This window comes from Cercospora kikuchii (assembly GCF_019650295.1).
Source record: "Cercospora kikuchii DNA, contig_00006, whole genome shotgun sequence".
Classification (NCBI taxonomy): domain Eukaryota; kingdom Fungi; phylum Ascomycota; class Dothideomycetes; order Mycosphaerellales; family Mycosphaerellaceae; genus Cercospora; species Cercospora kikuchii.
In genome coordinates this window covers 1,230,944-1,245,064 of record NW_025408587.1, presented here as the reverse complement: position 1 = coordinate 1,245,064, position 14,121 = coordinate 1,230,944, and the positions used below count along the sequence as shown (strand labels likewise).

At 51.9% G+C, this 14,121-nt stretch overlaps 8 protein-coding genes across 8 annotated transcripts; 3 read left to right on the top strand and 5 right to left on the bottom strand.

Annotated features, from left to right (window-relative positions):
- Positions 1–319: 319 nt before the first annotated feature.
- On the top strand, positions 320–1,156 carry CKM354_000940200 (uncharacterized protein; the record flags this gene model as incomplete). The annotated part of the gene is made up of 1 exon (XM_044804822.1): positions 320–1,156. One exon carries the CDS (start codon positions 320–322, stop codon positions 1,154–1,156), a length of 837 nt encoding a protein of 278 aa, XP_044660757.1.
- Positions 1,157–2,046: 890 nt separating this feature from the next.
- On the bottom strand, positions 2,047–4,063 carry CKM354_000940100 (uncharacterized protein; the record flags this gene model as incomplete). Its single annotated transcript, XM_044804821.1, has 3 exons — positions 2,047–3,454; positions 3,506–3,588; positions 3,638–4,063. 3 exons carry the CDS (start codon positions 4,061–4,063, stop codon positions 2,047–2,049), a joined length of 1,917 nt encoding a protein of 638 aa, XP_044660756.1.
- Positions 4,064–4,595: 532 nt separating this feature from the next.
- CKM354_000940000 (uncharacterized protein) lies at positions 4,596–5,129 on the top strand (the record flags this gene model as incomplete). Its single annotated transcript, XM_044804820.1, has 2 exons — positions 4,596–4,656; positions 4,705–5,129. The coding sequence occupies 2 exons, from the start codon at positions 4,596–4,598 to the stop codon at positions 5,127–5,129; spliced, it is 486 nt and encodes a 161-aa protein (XP_044660755.1).
- A 224-nt stretch (positions 5,130–5,353) lies between these two features.
- CKM354_000939900 (uncharacterized protein) lies at positions 5,354–6,858 on the bottom strand (the record flags this gene model as incomplete). The annotated part of the gene is made up of 5 exons (XM_044804819.1): positions 5,354–5,491; positions 5,542–5,698; positions 5,758–5,828; positions 5,881–5,929; positions 5,981–6,858. The coding sequence occupies 5 exons, from the start codon at positions 6,856–6,858 to the stop codon at positions 5,354–5,356; spliced, it is 1,293 nt and encodes a 430-aa protein (XP_044660754.1).
- A 458-nt stretch (positions 6,859–7,316) lies between these two features.
- On the top strand, positions 7,317–8,894 carry CKM354_000939800 (uncharacterized protein; the record flags this gene model as incomplete). Its single annotated transcript, XM_044804818.1, has 2 exons — positions 7,317–8,504; positions 8,556–8,894. 2 exons carry the CDS (start codon positions 7,317–7,319, stop codon positions 8,892–8,894), a joined length of 1,527 nt encoding a protein of 508 aa, XP_044660753.1.
- Positions 8,895–9,257: 363 nt separating this feature from the next.
- On the bottom strand, positions 9,258–10,040 carry CKM354_000939700 (uncharacterized protein; the record flags this gene model as incomplete). The annotated part of the gene is made up of 1 exon (XM_044804817.1): positions 9,258–10,040. One exon carries the CDS (start codon positions 10,038–10,040, stop codon positions 9,258–9,260), a length of 783 nt encoding a protein of 260 aa, XP_044660752.1.
- A 281-nt stretch (positions 10,041–10,321) lies between these two features.
- On the bottom strand, positions 10,322–11,954 carry CKM354_000939600 (uncharacterized protein; the record flags this gene model as incomplete). Its single annotated transcript, XM_044804816.1, has 3 exons — positions 10,322–10,444; positions 10,496–11,242; positions 11,289–11,954. 3 exons carry the CDS (start codon positions 11,952–11,954, stop codon positions 10,322–10,324), a joined length of 1,536 nt encoding a protein of 511 aa, XP_044660751.1.
- A 441-nt stretch (positions 11,955–12,395) lies between these two features.
- On the bottom strand, positions 12,396–14,020 carry CKM354_000939500 (uncharacterized protein; the record flags this gene model as incomplete). Its single annotated transcript, XM_044804815.1, has 3 exons — positions 12,396–12,651; positions 12,704–13,893; positions 13,949–14,020. 3 exons carry the CDS (start codon positions 14,018–14,020, stop codon positions 12,396–12,398), a joined length of 1,518 nt encoding a protein of 505 aa, XP_044660750.1.
- Positions 14,021–14,121: the final 101 nt, after the last annotated feature.

Here is a 14,121-nt window from a genome sequence, read left to right as displayed (position 1 = left end):
TTTGCTGCAGATGCTGGAAATACAACCAGATTAATTATCAGGCAATTCATATTAGGTTCCAGCTCAGTCGGTTCAAACATCTGGTTTCGCGTCCTCTGGCACATTTCGCTGCTGGCAAGAGAAATGAGGTGCTGCAGGCTATGCATGGGCAAAAGTCCGATATATGCCAAGAGTTTCGCTCAGCGGCCTGCTCGCTCCATGTCGGTTGCAAGTTTCGGTCTGAAGACCCAGCTCGTACGTCGCATGCGCCGATTCGAAGTAGTGACAGCCGATCAGATGATCTACACATCGAGCTTGCTCTGAGGCATTGAAGAGAGCCATGCCTACGACCAAGAGATATGCCCTTCTTGGGGCCACGGGGGCCACCGGATCTGCTGTGTTGCGAGCCCTTCTCGAGAAACAGCACAGTGATATCGTATTGAATATCCTCGTCCGATCAAAAGACAAGCTGTTCAGAGCATTCCCCGAGCTGGAGCAGAAAGCCAAATTCTCAATCAACATATTCGAAGGCGATGTCGGAAATCGATCAGTATTGGCGTCGTGCCTGGGTGAGGTGGGCACCATCTTCATGTGCGTGGCACAGAATGGTTCGCAAATGGGCACAGATCTGGCACTCTCCACAGCGACTGCAATTCGAGAGACTCTCTGGACTGCTCGCAAACTCCAGGGCGAGGGCGAATTCGAAGCGCCCACAATTGTCAACCTCAGAAGTGCCTCACTGAATCCACCACTAGCCGCGCAAACGCCGAAGCCCGTCCATAAGGTGGTCATGTTTTGTCTGCACTACGCATATGCAGATGTAAGGCGGGCGTGTACTGTGTATGAAGCCGCAGCTGCTGTCGGCCTCATGAAGTACGTGTGGGTCGATCCGCCAACGCTTCACGATGCTCAAGGAGAGAAGTGTACTGGCCATGCCCTGATTCCTTGCGGATCACAGGACAAGCAAGCAACCGCGTTGAGCTATGCGGATCTGGGAGCTGCGATGACTGAAATTGCTGAGCGACAGGACGAATTCATGGGCCAAGCAGTGGGAGTAACTGCCACCGGGAAAGTGAACGAGTCTTGGGGTATACTGCTGGGCTTCCTCATAAGTGGAGCCTGGGGAAGAGCGACAGGTTGGTGGAGGAGTTGCTGGGCTCCAACGCTTCTAGACTGAAGTCATCTGAAGGATTCGCTGTCTTCTGTACTTCTGCGTCAAGCCATTTGCGTCGGTGTGGCCCCAAATTTGAGCTTGTGCCACGATCCATAGTTCTGAGCATTTCTCATCCGTTCCATTGAGACGTCAGTCCAATTTTCATGCTGCTTGCTGTGATTGAATCTCTTGTGTCGTGCATCTAGATTGTCGTCAGACGAGAGATGCTGTTCTCAATAGGCGCCTCTCCATGTGCTGACGCCATGCGTAGAGATAGGATCCATGGACGGTGTCGGGTGTTCGTTGGACCGCTTGGTATGGACGAGCAGATTGCAAGAATGTCCATGGAGAACTGTCACCGTAGAAGTGGAGAGAGAAAGAGAGAGAGAGGTGGGAACTTTGTGTTAGCGCCTCAGGCATCAAGAGCGGGAAGCTTGGCTTGGCAAAACGTCGCTCGTCCCATTCCATTGCAGTTTCCTCCGCTGCTCGTACAACTTCATCATGACGAGCGACTTTCAGCAAGATCTGAGCAATCTCAACGTCACTACATGCATTGCGCGTGACTGAGGGAGGAGAAATAGCACCCCACGGATGAGCCGGCTTTTTGAAATTGCTTCAATCAAATGCTATTCCTCTGGTACAACACGACACCCTCGGTCGAGCATGAACGCCAAACGCCTTGCTCCAAAACGCCAGTATGCTCCGTGATGCGGATTGCATCGCCCCTCTTCCAAAAAACGAATCAGTGATGCCTGAATCAACCTTTCAGGACTCTCTCTCTACTTGAGGAGAAGTTCTGCTCTGCACCCGATCCAACGTCTGCCAGATGCCATTCATCCTCGTCAGCATGCTGTTCAGACAATGCTTGAAGGTAGAGCATGGCCTTTCGCAGCGGTCCCGCTTTGACGCAATACTCATGCATCTTTCAGGATCTCCGCGGAGATCTTTTCCGCCAACGCGTACACAGTACCCATTGGCTGCCCATCAATAGCGAATGGGAAAGACGAGGAGTCGACGACGCGTACACCTTCAACACCTCGCACACGCGCTTTAGAATCGAGCACTGCCATGGGGTCATCCTTCTTGCCCATCTTGCAGGTACCAACGCCGGCGTAATAAGCATCAGAGGTCTTAGAGATGTACTCGATGATTTGCTCGTCAGTCTGGTACTTCGCGCCTGGTAGCAGCTCAGGCCCGGCGATGACCTCCTGCAGTGTCTCAGTCGCAACAAAGGATCGGCAACGTCGGAAGGCAGCCACGGCCAACTCCTTGTCTCGAGGATCGGCGAGCCATTGCGGGTCTACGATTGGATTCACCGCAGTGTCGTTGCTTGTGATGCTCACTGTTCCACGGCTGAAAGTGGTCATCAATGCCGCAGACATGCTGAAGTAGTTCTTGCCATTGAACTGCGGCACAAATGTGTCGTCAAGCGCGATGTATGAGAATGTTGGCCAGTCAGCTGGATACTCCGCATCAATCTGCGCAGCAGTGCTCTCGCTGAGCATGCCAGGCTGGTGCTTCTCAAATGCAAAGAAGTCTTGGCCAGGGTTGGTAAGCAAACCTGTTCGGAAGTTGTTGTACTCGTAAATGGAACGAGGAAGAGTCTCCTTGCTGCCGAGCAGCTGGCTGTGGCTCTCTACCTTCACGGGATACGTTGGGCCAAGAATGATGGTATCGTGGAGATTCTTGCCCATTCCCGGCAGATCAGAAAGGACTGGGATGCCGAGGGGCTCGAGCACCTCTTTGGGTCCGACTCCGGAAACCATCAGGAGTTGAGGCGATCTGGAGAAGCCTGCTGCCACGATCACTTCCTTGTTCGCCGCAATTTTCCACTCGAAGCCATCCGTATTGACGACAACTCCGGTCGCCTTCTTGTTTTCGTCGAACAAGATCTTCTTGGCCATTGTTCGAGTGTAAATGTTAAGATTCAACTTCTTGCTGTCCATCAAAGCTTCGCGAAGGTATGATGTTGACGAAGTCTCCCTACGACGAGTGTGAGGGTGGATCGTGTGGGTGATATAGCCTCTTCCAAGGAGGTTACCATCGGAGAAACCAGACGCTTGCGCAAAGCCAAGCTTCTCCAAGGCTTTGTCCACCCAGGATGAGATGGCGTTGGTGAGATAGGGATATGCGACGTTGAGGGGACCGCCTTCTGGAGAAAACGCAGACGTGGAGTGCACAGCCGTAGCATTTGCTGGTCGCGGATTCGTGTTCGGACCTGACCACTTTACGCCTTTCTGAAAGTACGGAAGCCAGTTCTCCCAGCTATAGGATTGATCTCCGACCTGGTCAGCCCACTTTTGGTAGGCTCCCTTTGAGCCTCTGGCCAATCGTCAGCATGATGATCTTCCCCTACGGTTCAAGACAACTCACCTTTGGTACAACATGGCCCCACGAGCTGTGCTGCCACCAAGCGTTTTGCCCTGCATGTAAAACATCTCTCGGTTGGCAAGGCCCTGCAATCAATCAATGTCTACTCGAGGCCAAGTTTGCGACTATACATACTGGCTGTGGGGTTGTGTACTGGTACCAATCGAAGAGTGGATTCTTCATGTACCCATTGTCGAAAAAGTAATTGAAGAGGTACATGGGAACTTCAGTCGCGTTTCCAGCATCAATCTCATAGAAGCCTCCCGCTTCAATTACTGCAACAGACGCCGAGCCATCTTGTGACAACCTTCGTGCCATCGCGAGACCGGAAGTTCCACCACCCACAATCACATAGTCGAAAGACTGTCCTGGCCAGCCGTACATGCCAAAGTGTGAGCTGAGCAGGTCCTGAGCCTGAATGCGTCCGTCGAGCTGTGCCGCACCTTCATCAGAGCTTCCGAACAGGCTCGACAGGATTGGGATTTGCGCGAGGGCAGGTGCCTGCACGGCAGCCATACCAACGGCTGCGACTGCAGCCGTCAACGTAATTTGTCGAAACATGATGATGAGATTTGTCTGGGTACGCCATTCAAAGAGACGTGTACTCGACTTATCTATGCGGCAAACCTTCATCCGCCAGCTCTACAGCTGTACACGCTGTGCGAAAGCCGAAGATCCTGCCTGCGCAATGTTCACTCAGCGCAGTCGCATATCGATCGCCATAGCTCTGGCAGCCACAGAGCTCGGTCGGCGCATGCCTTGCAGGCAAACTGGGTATACAGTATGGTGCTGTAGAGGATCGACGAATCACAATCCGCAGGACTGCTTATTTCGGCGAGCGAAGCAAGTCGCTTTGTGTCTGACAAATCACGTGACCGGCATGGCCAATTTCAAATGCTGCAGTGCAACACTTGCCCAGAGCTTATAGGAAGCGGCAGTGACGTTGCCACGCGGTCACAATTGTAGCTGGTAGGTCTGGACACTGGATGTTGCTACATCGTCATTCTCGTCATCGCTTGCTCCTGTCAACGACAAGATTCATTCCTATGAATACCGAAGACAACGCCTTGAGTGAATTCATCGGCTTATGACAATGGCGGATGCAAAGATTGGTACAGAAGCGATCGCCGTCATCACGGGATCATTCCTGTCTGGTACGAGAAGAAGTGAAGGTCCGATGGACTTTTGTTGACATCGACCAGGTACGATCATGTCGCTGTTCTTGTTGACAATACCTGTGATCACGAAGAACACTTCTGAGGGACCGCACCTGATCCGACAATGGAGTGATATATTTTACAATGGACACCGCAAAGGTCCCGGAATCGCCATCGCCACTGCTGTTCTGTACACATTTGGTGCCTATACGAAGAACTCCACTGGGCAGTCATACGGAGTATTCCTTGCAGCAGCCGCGACCACCGTCTCTATGATCCCATATACCTGGATATTCATGAAGCGAACCAACGATGCGCTGTTTGCTGCGGAAGAAAATGGGAAAACAGATATCTTCGATGCTTCTGCACTGGTACAATCTTGGAACAGACTGAACGCGATTCGAGCGCTCTTCCCACTTGCTGGAGCTGTTTTGGGAATGTTAGGAACAACCGGGCTCCTCTCGTTCTAACATGTATTCGGAGGTAGCGCAAATATCGAAGTCGCAACGAAATATCCGAGCTTCTGGGGTGTATGCCAATGCGTAGCAGACTGCAGACATTGTCCGCTGCATACTTTCTATCAAATGGCTACCAATGCTTCAACTTTCATGCTTCATTCCCGTGGAACGCCTAGCGCTGCTCAATACTGATCTTGGACGTAATGATACATCTGCGCTGTATAATTTTGAAGAGGTCAAATTCGAAAATCTCTAATGCTATTGGGACTGTCCAGCTCGGAGCTCGCTCGCCGCTTTCTGGGAGACGATGCAGGATGCACCGCCTTCACGAATGCCTCGATGTCTTCTAGCAGTAACCTTGGCTTCTCAATTGCCTACCGAATGGTCAATTATGCCTTCAGATGAGTCAAGAGGAGCAACTCACCGGAAACCGGCCTCCACTAGTGTGCTTCTTGAAGAAAACTAGTTTCGCTGTCGTGGCTGCCCAGCTCACTGGCACAGGCATGACGTCTTTTGGAAATGTTGAGTAACCAAACGGCTTCTCGATGAATGGTAATCGCGGTGGGGGCCCTCCGACGATTCTGTTGAGCATGATGATCAGTACGAGTGCATGCAATATCCTTGGAAGATTTGCACTTACTTTCGAAAAGCGTATAACCCGCGAGGAATGCTTTCTGTAAGCCAATAAAGTGCGACAGTCTCGAGCACTTTCTGTTGATCATTATCAGTATGAGCGTCTTGCAGCTGTCGCAGTTTCACTTGCCTCGAGAGGGGGGTCCTCATCTGACCATTCGAGATACTTCTCGCCAACCCTGAAGATCATCAGTCACACGTTGCCATGCTTTGGCATTCAAACATCATACCAACTCAACATTGCAATGGGACTCGCTTGCAGTGTGAGACCAGTGGTTGCAGGTCTTGTACCATGCTCCGAGGCATATGCCATTCCAGTACGAAGGAATTGCACGCATCGGCGGATGTTGTTCTTGTCCTCTTCATCGACATACAGCTTCTCGTGATCCACAGGAGGTGCCATCAGAAAGGTGTTCACATGAAAAGCTTCACAAGAGGAAAACGCCAATGCTTGAATATTGGCGATTCCTGCACCGAGGCCGCCACCATGAGCAATGTAATGATCCAGACCCAGTCCAAGCATAAGTGAATCGAGACAGTACGCTGCTCGAACCAATGAGTAGTCGACGTCGGTCGTTGGGCCAGAGGAGAACGCAGTTCCTGGTAATGACGGCACCACGATATGGTATGGCATTGTTTCCGGAGTATATCTTGCTGCAAGCCGATCAAGAATCTCGAGAAAGTCTACGAAGGTGCCGGGCCAGCCGTGGTAGAGTATGATGGGTGTAACATCTTGTCTTTTCGAGAACAAAGCCACGAAGTGGATATTGAGCTCCAAGTCTTCGTCATCTTTAAGCGCTACTCTGAAGTTGGGATACCGGTTTATCCTCTCTTCGAATTTTCGCCAGCTGAACGACGTGGACAAGACTTCCTTAGCTTCAGCAACCCAATCACGACGCACTCCATATCGACGACCGATTTTAGTGTTCGAGTTCTCATAGACTGCAGGCGCTACCGGCGATAAGCGGACCAGATCTGTGAACAGCTGCAGTTTCTCCTCTGCAATATGCACTTTGAATGGCGTCGGTTTGAGAGTTGCTTTCTTGGGTAACACTCCATACTGTTGCATCAAGTTAGAGTCTCGGTGATTCCCGCATCGTGTCGACATGTTTTGCTGAATGCTGGATCTCGAAGGAACGCCACCAACAACATCCTTGCTGTAGGAGGAAGCGACTACTTACAGAAACGGTATCGACTCCGTGCCGATGGTGATCAACCTCAGGACCGAACAATGTACGGGATATCGGAACGCCGCAATGACCGTGCCGACTAAGAGCCAGTGGTCGTGTGAGCTCGAAGTGTGCCCAATGCAGCGTGCAGCAGGAAAAATGCCAAGACTTATGTCGGCGAGCGAAGTGATCAGCAGAAGCCTACTCCGACAAAGCTTGAACAATATGAACGGCAGGATCGAGCATAAGCTGGATAGTGCTGGGATGCCAACATCCACCTTTCATCGCTTGCCGAGATGTAATCAGCCTCAGGTAGGCTGTAGCAGCACCTATTTGTGCTGCTTGTTCCAGCTCAGCGTTCGTCTCGGTTGATGCCATTGACACTCAGTTATCCACAATGTCGACGCTGAGCATCCTCCCAGCAAATAGTGCTGCAGCCGCAGCAGTGCTGTTGCTCTTACTTCCACTCGCAGGACTTGCATACATTGCATCAGTAGCAGTCTACAACCTCTTCTTTCATCCTCTTGCTTGGGCACCTGGCCCTATCCTCTGGAGAGCCACATCGCTACCATGGAAGATTGCATTGCTTCGTGGGACCATGCACCATCAACTTCGTGGCTTCCATCAAGTCTACGGAGAGTGTGTTCGCATCAAGCCAGATGAGCTCAGCTATTCCAATGCTCAGGCATGGAAAGACATCGTTGCACACGTTCCTGGTCGACCAGAATTCCTCAAAGATCCGATTCGCCTGCCGCTCGCACCGAACGGTGTGATGAGCATTCTCGTATCTGACACGAAGAACCACGCCCGATTCAGAAGTCTGTTCGGCCACGCTTTCTCAGACAAAGGTCTTCGAACTCAAGAGAAGACCATTGTGGAGTACGCAAATTTGTTCGTGCAGGTGCTCGGTGAAGTTGCAGAATCTGGCAAAGCCGTCGAAATGGTGAACTATTTCAACATGGCCGTCTTTGACACTATCGGAGCCTTGTCTTTCGGCGAATCTTTCAACAGTCTTCGTGATCGTCAAATCCATCCTTGGGTCGATGCCATTCACAAGAATCTCAAGAGTGTCGCCATCTCACATGTGATGAGAAGCATGGGTATTGAGCCTTTGACGCCTTATGTTCTGCCCAAAGAGCTACGAGGCAAGCGACAACAGAACTACACCTACGCCATCGAAAAGATCGGCCGGCGCATGCAAAAGACTGGCGAACAAGGTGACTTCTGGGACCGTGTCATTGTCAAGTCCGGCGAAGACAACGAAGACGGCAGCGGTATGAGCAGAGGAGAAATGCTCAACAATGCGGCGGTCATGGTTGTTGGAGGCTCTGAAACCACGGCTTCTGCTCTTTGCGGCATGACATATCTGCTCTGCAAGTTCAATCGCATGGAGAAGGCCGTCGCTGAGGTTCGCTCGACTTTCGCTTCGCCCGAGGACATTAATCTGCAGTCTGTCAACCACTTGCCTTACATGACTGCCGTCATCGACGAGACGCTCCGCATGTATCCTTCCGTTCCTGGTCAGCCACCTCGAGTGGTGCCTGCAGGTGGCGCTACTGTTTGTGGAAAATTCATCCCAGAAGACGTAAGTACTTTCGCACTTCCTTGCTCCAAATCACCACACTGACAGCAACAGATGCGCGTTGGCCTCAGCCACCTGGGCACATACTACGCCGACTACAATTTCACAAAGCCCTATGAATTCATCCCCGAGCGCCATCTCAACAAGAATGACCCAGCAATGGGTGTCAACAACTGGTCTGCATTCCAGCCTTGGTCTGTAGGCGTGAGAAACTGCATCGGCAAGAACTTGGCATATGCGGAGTTGAGACTAATCCTCTCGAAAATTTTGTGGCACTACGATATCACGCTTGATACTGAGAAGACTGGTGATTTCCTCGATCAGAAGATCTGGTCGATTTGGGCGAAGCGAGAGCTTTGGATGTCATTGAAGAAGGCATCACATGTGCAGTGAAAGGCGGGTAGGCCTATGGAAATGGATTCGCAGCATATCACGGGTTTGCAGAATTGAATACCCAGGACATATGATCAGTTGTGCTTGCGAATGGCACATCTCTGATCATTACAGCTTCACTAGTCTCTTCTCAGATTGTATCCTTACACTTCGATCAGTTTCAGATTGCCAGGCATCAGCCTCAGTCAGCAGACGTGTCGGCGCAAACGCTGTTTGGGAGTTGCAACGTCAATTTTGGGACCGATTCTTCGCTCACCGAGTAGCTTACAAGCACTCCGAGCCAAGCACGAAATCACGTGAGAACGATGAACTAAGAACCAAAGAGGGATTCTCGAGGTCACATCTGAACATCTACAGAAATTCTCAAAGCCTAAATGGAGCCGTGTAAGGATATGTCCAAGGCATGTAATGCGCCAGCAAGCCCTTCACAACCTCCAATCCGCTTTCCCAAGGAATGGGAAGATTTTCGCCCGTAGGGATTACGCTGACGTTCTTCCCTCTGTATTCGCCGACTTTGGAATCTGCAACTTCGATCATGCCTGCTGCCAGATCCAAATATGAGAGTGGCGTCTGCTCGGTTTCGAGACTAAGCTTGTGACCTTTTTGCGTGTCTCGGCATAAACCTCCGGGTTTGACGAAGATCATTTCAATCCAGTCTTCGTGTTCTCTGAGTAATGTTTCTGCGGCGATCAAGTCGTTGGCTTGATTTGAAGTGGCTCGGTTGATGATGGCGAGTACAGGCGCTGGCATATTTCTCGAGAGGTGCTTGTCGATTTTGGCAGATGAGAGGACGATCAGCTTGGGCAATGTTCGTCCAGGTGTCTCAGATTGTAGTTTCTCGAAGGCAGCCAGAGTTGCGCGAGAAGCATCTTGAGCGACAGTGCAATTTCGTTCGTTGTCGTACACGGCGATGGTGAGGAAGACTGCCCGTGTGTCGCGAATGCAATTTGCTAGCAGATCGATATCTGTGATTGCTCCCTCGTAGACCGTTACTTGTGCGTGTTCTGCAATTTGGGAACTGATTGTGAACAGCTTTTGCTTGGAGCGGCAGTATGCATTGATGGTGTTGTCGGGAGATTGAAGCAGTATTCGGTGCAGAGCTTGTCCAACATTGCCTGTAGCGCCAAGAATTGCGTAGGACGGCATCTTGATGGTGATGCTTCAGAAGTGTGCTTCGCTGAGACGCAAGCGTACGCTCTGCATTTGATCTTCATTGCCTGTTGACCTGGCTTCCTTCAGCTGTTGAACGCAATTCGGTGAGCGAACGACTCTTGGCGCTTCCTTCACTGTGCTCATTTGCTGTGCGAATCTCTTGCTTGTGAGCCTCTCCCATGCGCCGTGGCTGAGCAACTGCTGGCAGGGTCGGCTGTGAATTGCTGTCAACCAGGAGAAGTGGCGTGAAGTGAGAGGTATTTGTTTACATTGAACTATGACGCTGGCTCAATTGGGTATAATTTGTTGAAAATTCTGCTCGGGTCGTATTTTGCCTTCAATTGCTGGAGTCTGGGATAGTTCGCCCCAAAGATGTCCTTCGCAGTCTCATCATATTGCTTTGGCATGAGTTAGCTTTTGCAGATCAGATTGAACATGAGTTGACCTACATCGTAGTTTCCGTATAGGAGGACAGCGCCCCTATCAGAACGGACTCCCTTTCCCATGCTGCAGTCGAGTTCGTCTTGGAAGCGTGAGCCGATCTGGCGAGCCCAGTTACGGCAGGTGTCATCGAGACTGGCAGATTTCCACATTGGCATGATGACACTGTTGAGGTGAAAGCCACGGGTGGCGAAGCTGCCATTGTCGGAGGCGCATAATTTAGTAGGATCCATTAGCTCCCAACCGACTAGAGAACCACTGGCCTCTGGACATCGCTGCATGAACTCTTGATACCGTCTGACAATGTCGAGGAAGAAGGTATCGCGAATTGGCAAGGTAAAAGCGGCGCCTTTCATGGAACTTCGGATGCCGTGTGCTGCAGGAATCTGTGAATTGACTTCCGGATAAGGAGCCATACGGGTGTTCTCGAAGACCGGACCCAAATCGAAGAACGGCTTGTAGATCTCGCGAGCTTCTTTCTCTGTACCATTGTATGTCACCACGAGGAGGATACCGGTACGACCATGCTGATGAGTGATACCCAGGAGGCCCATGGTCTTGCCGGCGCTTTTACTTGATGGTCCTGCTGGGGTATCCGTAACGGTGTAAAGATCATTTACGAGCTTCACGAGTTTACTGACGACCTGCGGGACCGGTGGGAAGACCAGAGCGCCCATGAAGATGTCGCCTTGAGCATGAGCGCGAAGAGTGAACTCAGTAATAATGCCAAAGTTGTGGCCAGCTCCTCTCAGTGCCTGCGTATATCAGTCAAAGCAGTATCCGAATTTTCAACGAACATACCCAGAACAGGTCGCTGTTGTGACACTCACTCGCTCGGACCAATTTTCCATTTGCCAGGACAATCTCGGCACTGACCAAATTATCGATGGCCAGACCGTGCTCGCCTGTGAGCATACCATACCCACCACCTAAGGTCAGTCCGCCCACGCCAGTCGTTCCATTGCTGCCACCCACCACCGCTAAGCCGTGCTGCCAAGCTGCCTTATCGACCTCTCCCCAAAGGCAGCCGCCTCCGACATGGACAAGCATACGTTCTGTGTCAACCACAATCTTCTTCATCTTTGCCAGGTTGATCAACACACCACCGTCCGTGCTGCTCGCGCCATTTGTGGAGTGCCCACCGCACTTGATGGCGATGTCAAGACCCGCTCCGATAGCGTACTGTAGAGTAGTCGAGACCTCGTGTGCTTGGGTGGGATAGACCACGACGCCGGCCAGCTTCTCTGCTGTCTGTGACCAGCAGTGTATCGCGTCTGCGTACGCTGCATCTTGTGGAACCACGATCTGCGCTTCAGTCGCTGCGAGCAGACGCCGTAGATCGTCAATGTGCGATTCGTTCACATCCGGTTTCTGGCGAGCCTGTTTGCTGGCAGCCGGAAACCACGAAATTCCAGCTTCGTAGTCAGGGAATACAAGCTCTGTAGACTCTTGCAGATAAGGGGCCATTTCGATTTGATTTTCAAAGTCTGAGGGAATGGTATCAACAGTAAGCCTACCTTGGTCTACTCATTCGTTGTACATCTGCATTTAGTAAGTGCTGCATGGCAAAGCTCATCGGTCAGCGCTCGCAAAGCGAATCCACATCGAAGGATGAAGGAAGCACATCATCGGTGAGCTTGTCAAATGACATGATCGCTCGAAGCCAACGCAGAGGACGATATTTGGTGGCCTACCAAGGCGACTGAGTGTATGTAAAACACGGTCAATGGGAGAGGAAGAGGAATGGAAGACAGTACGAGAAGAAGGCGCGTTGTTGATAACTGCCACAGCCAATCAGACGACCCTCACGTGACTGCCAAGCCTCTTGTCCTCCATCCAAACATCTCTGCGACGCGCTCGCCGTCCTGCACACTGACCGACACATCCCATACGCCTCCTCCACTGCATTCACTTCATGGTGATTTCCAACCGGCGATCCCGTGGTAGACCTGCGATGAAGCTGTCGTAGACCTCCATGCTCTCAGCAGTCGCCGAGGCCGCCAACTTTGCTCCCGCACAGTCTCGGAAGAACATGGCCGTGGCCAAGCGCATCTCCATCCTGCCCAGGTACAGCCCGAGGCACTGGCGAGAGCCATGGCCGAACGGGCTGAAAGCAAGGCTTTGAGCTTGCGAAAGGCCCCATAGCCAGCGTGTATGATCGAATCTGCAGAGCGTTAGCGAACATCATGGTCTGGAAACCTCATCCCACCACTCACTCTTCGGGATTCGGCCATATGCTGGGGTCGCGGTGCAGAGTCCAGTTCTGCGTGTTCACAATGGCTTGCGGTGGAATGTAGTGCCCGGCGAGCACTGCACCTTCAGAGGGCACACTTCTGGGCATGCACCCTGGCGCGGCACCGTACAATCGCAGACTTTCATCAATGACAGCGTTGAGGAGTGGAATCTGCTCACATGCTTCGTCCGTCACCTCTCCCTCGATGGCGCCACATGCCTCCTCGAGTTCCTTCTGCAGTTTCGGACGGCTCAGGACGCAGTACAATAGGAACGTTAAAGAAATAGCGGCAGGGTCGCTCCCTGCCAGTAAGAGCGCCCCAGCATCGGTGATGATGTCGGTATCGGAAAGAGTGGCCAATTTCTCTTCGCTTTGCTCTGCTTCCGCGAGAGCTTTGACGAAAAGGTTCGTAGTTTCGCCATTCGCCTTCTTGGACCGGGCGTTGATCACCACATCGCCACCAGCTGCAAACATCTTCTCTTGCGAATAGAAGACATCGTGGAGACGTGGGATGACCTTTGCGAGCAGACGACCAATGTAGAAGAGTGGTGGTGCGAAGTGCTTGAGAAGATGCGCTGCGTCGCCCATACGTCGCTCCAGCATAAGCACGAAAGGATCCTTTACACCGACTTCGACGGTGTCGTGGCCACCTCCAAATGTCAAGCGACAGACTATCTCGTTGGCCATGAGAGTCCACCAGCCCATGACTTCGGCTGTATTCGTACGAGCGTCTTGCTTGATCTTGTCGACAGCAATTTGTACGATCCTGCGCACAGTCGGCTCCCACTCTTTGCGCAGGCCTCCTAGAGTGAAGCCACGTGCGTAAAGTTTGCGGCGTTGCATGTGCAACTTAGCATCGCGAAAGTTGAAGATGTTGTCCACCGGACCAGGGGATAGAAGTGCGTAGAATGGAGCCTTTGTGAACTTGGATCCCATGCGATGGATATCTCTCGCGGCGTACGGGTCAGAGACATCGATCTCGGAAGGCCCTATAAGTACGACTGGTCCATATCTTTGATGCAGGGAATGGACGTAGTGGATGCGATTGCTGCGGAACACTGACCACGCCAGTCTCGCTCCCGTCAATCGTGCGTACCATGGCCCTGGGATTTTGGACAGAGGCGAAAAGTATGCATTGCGGATGGTCAAGGGCGAGTCAGCCAAAGGCTGTAGCTGTCTTGAACAGATTACTCACCTGAAACAAGAACGTCGTTGACAGTCCTAGAACCACCACTGCTGCAACAAATGGCAGCGGTGCTCCAGCGGTCATGTCCAGCAGCCACTGGATGAAGGGACTCATTGTTGGCGACCAGCTTCCTCAGCGATGAACAACAGAGCTGACTACTATCAGATTCAGACTGCTTTGCAGCCGTGTCGTTCGCATTTACATCTTGCTCAGCG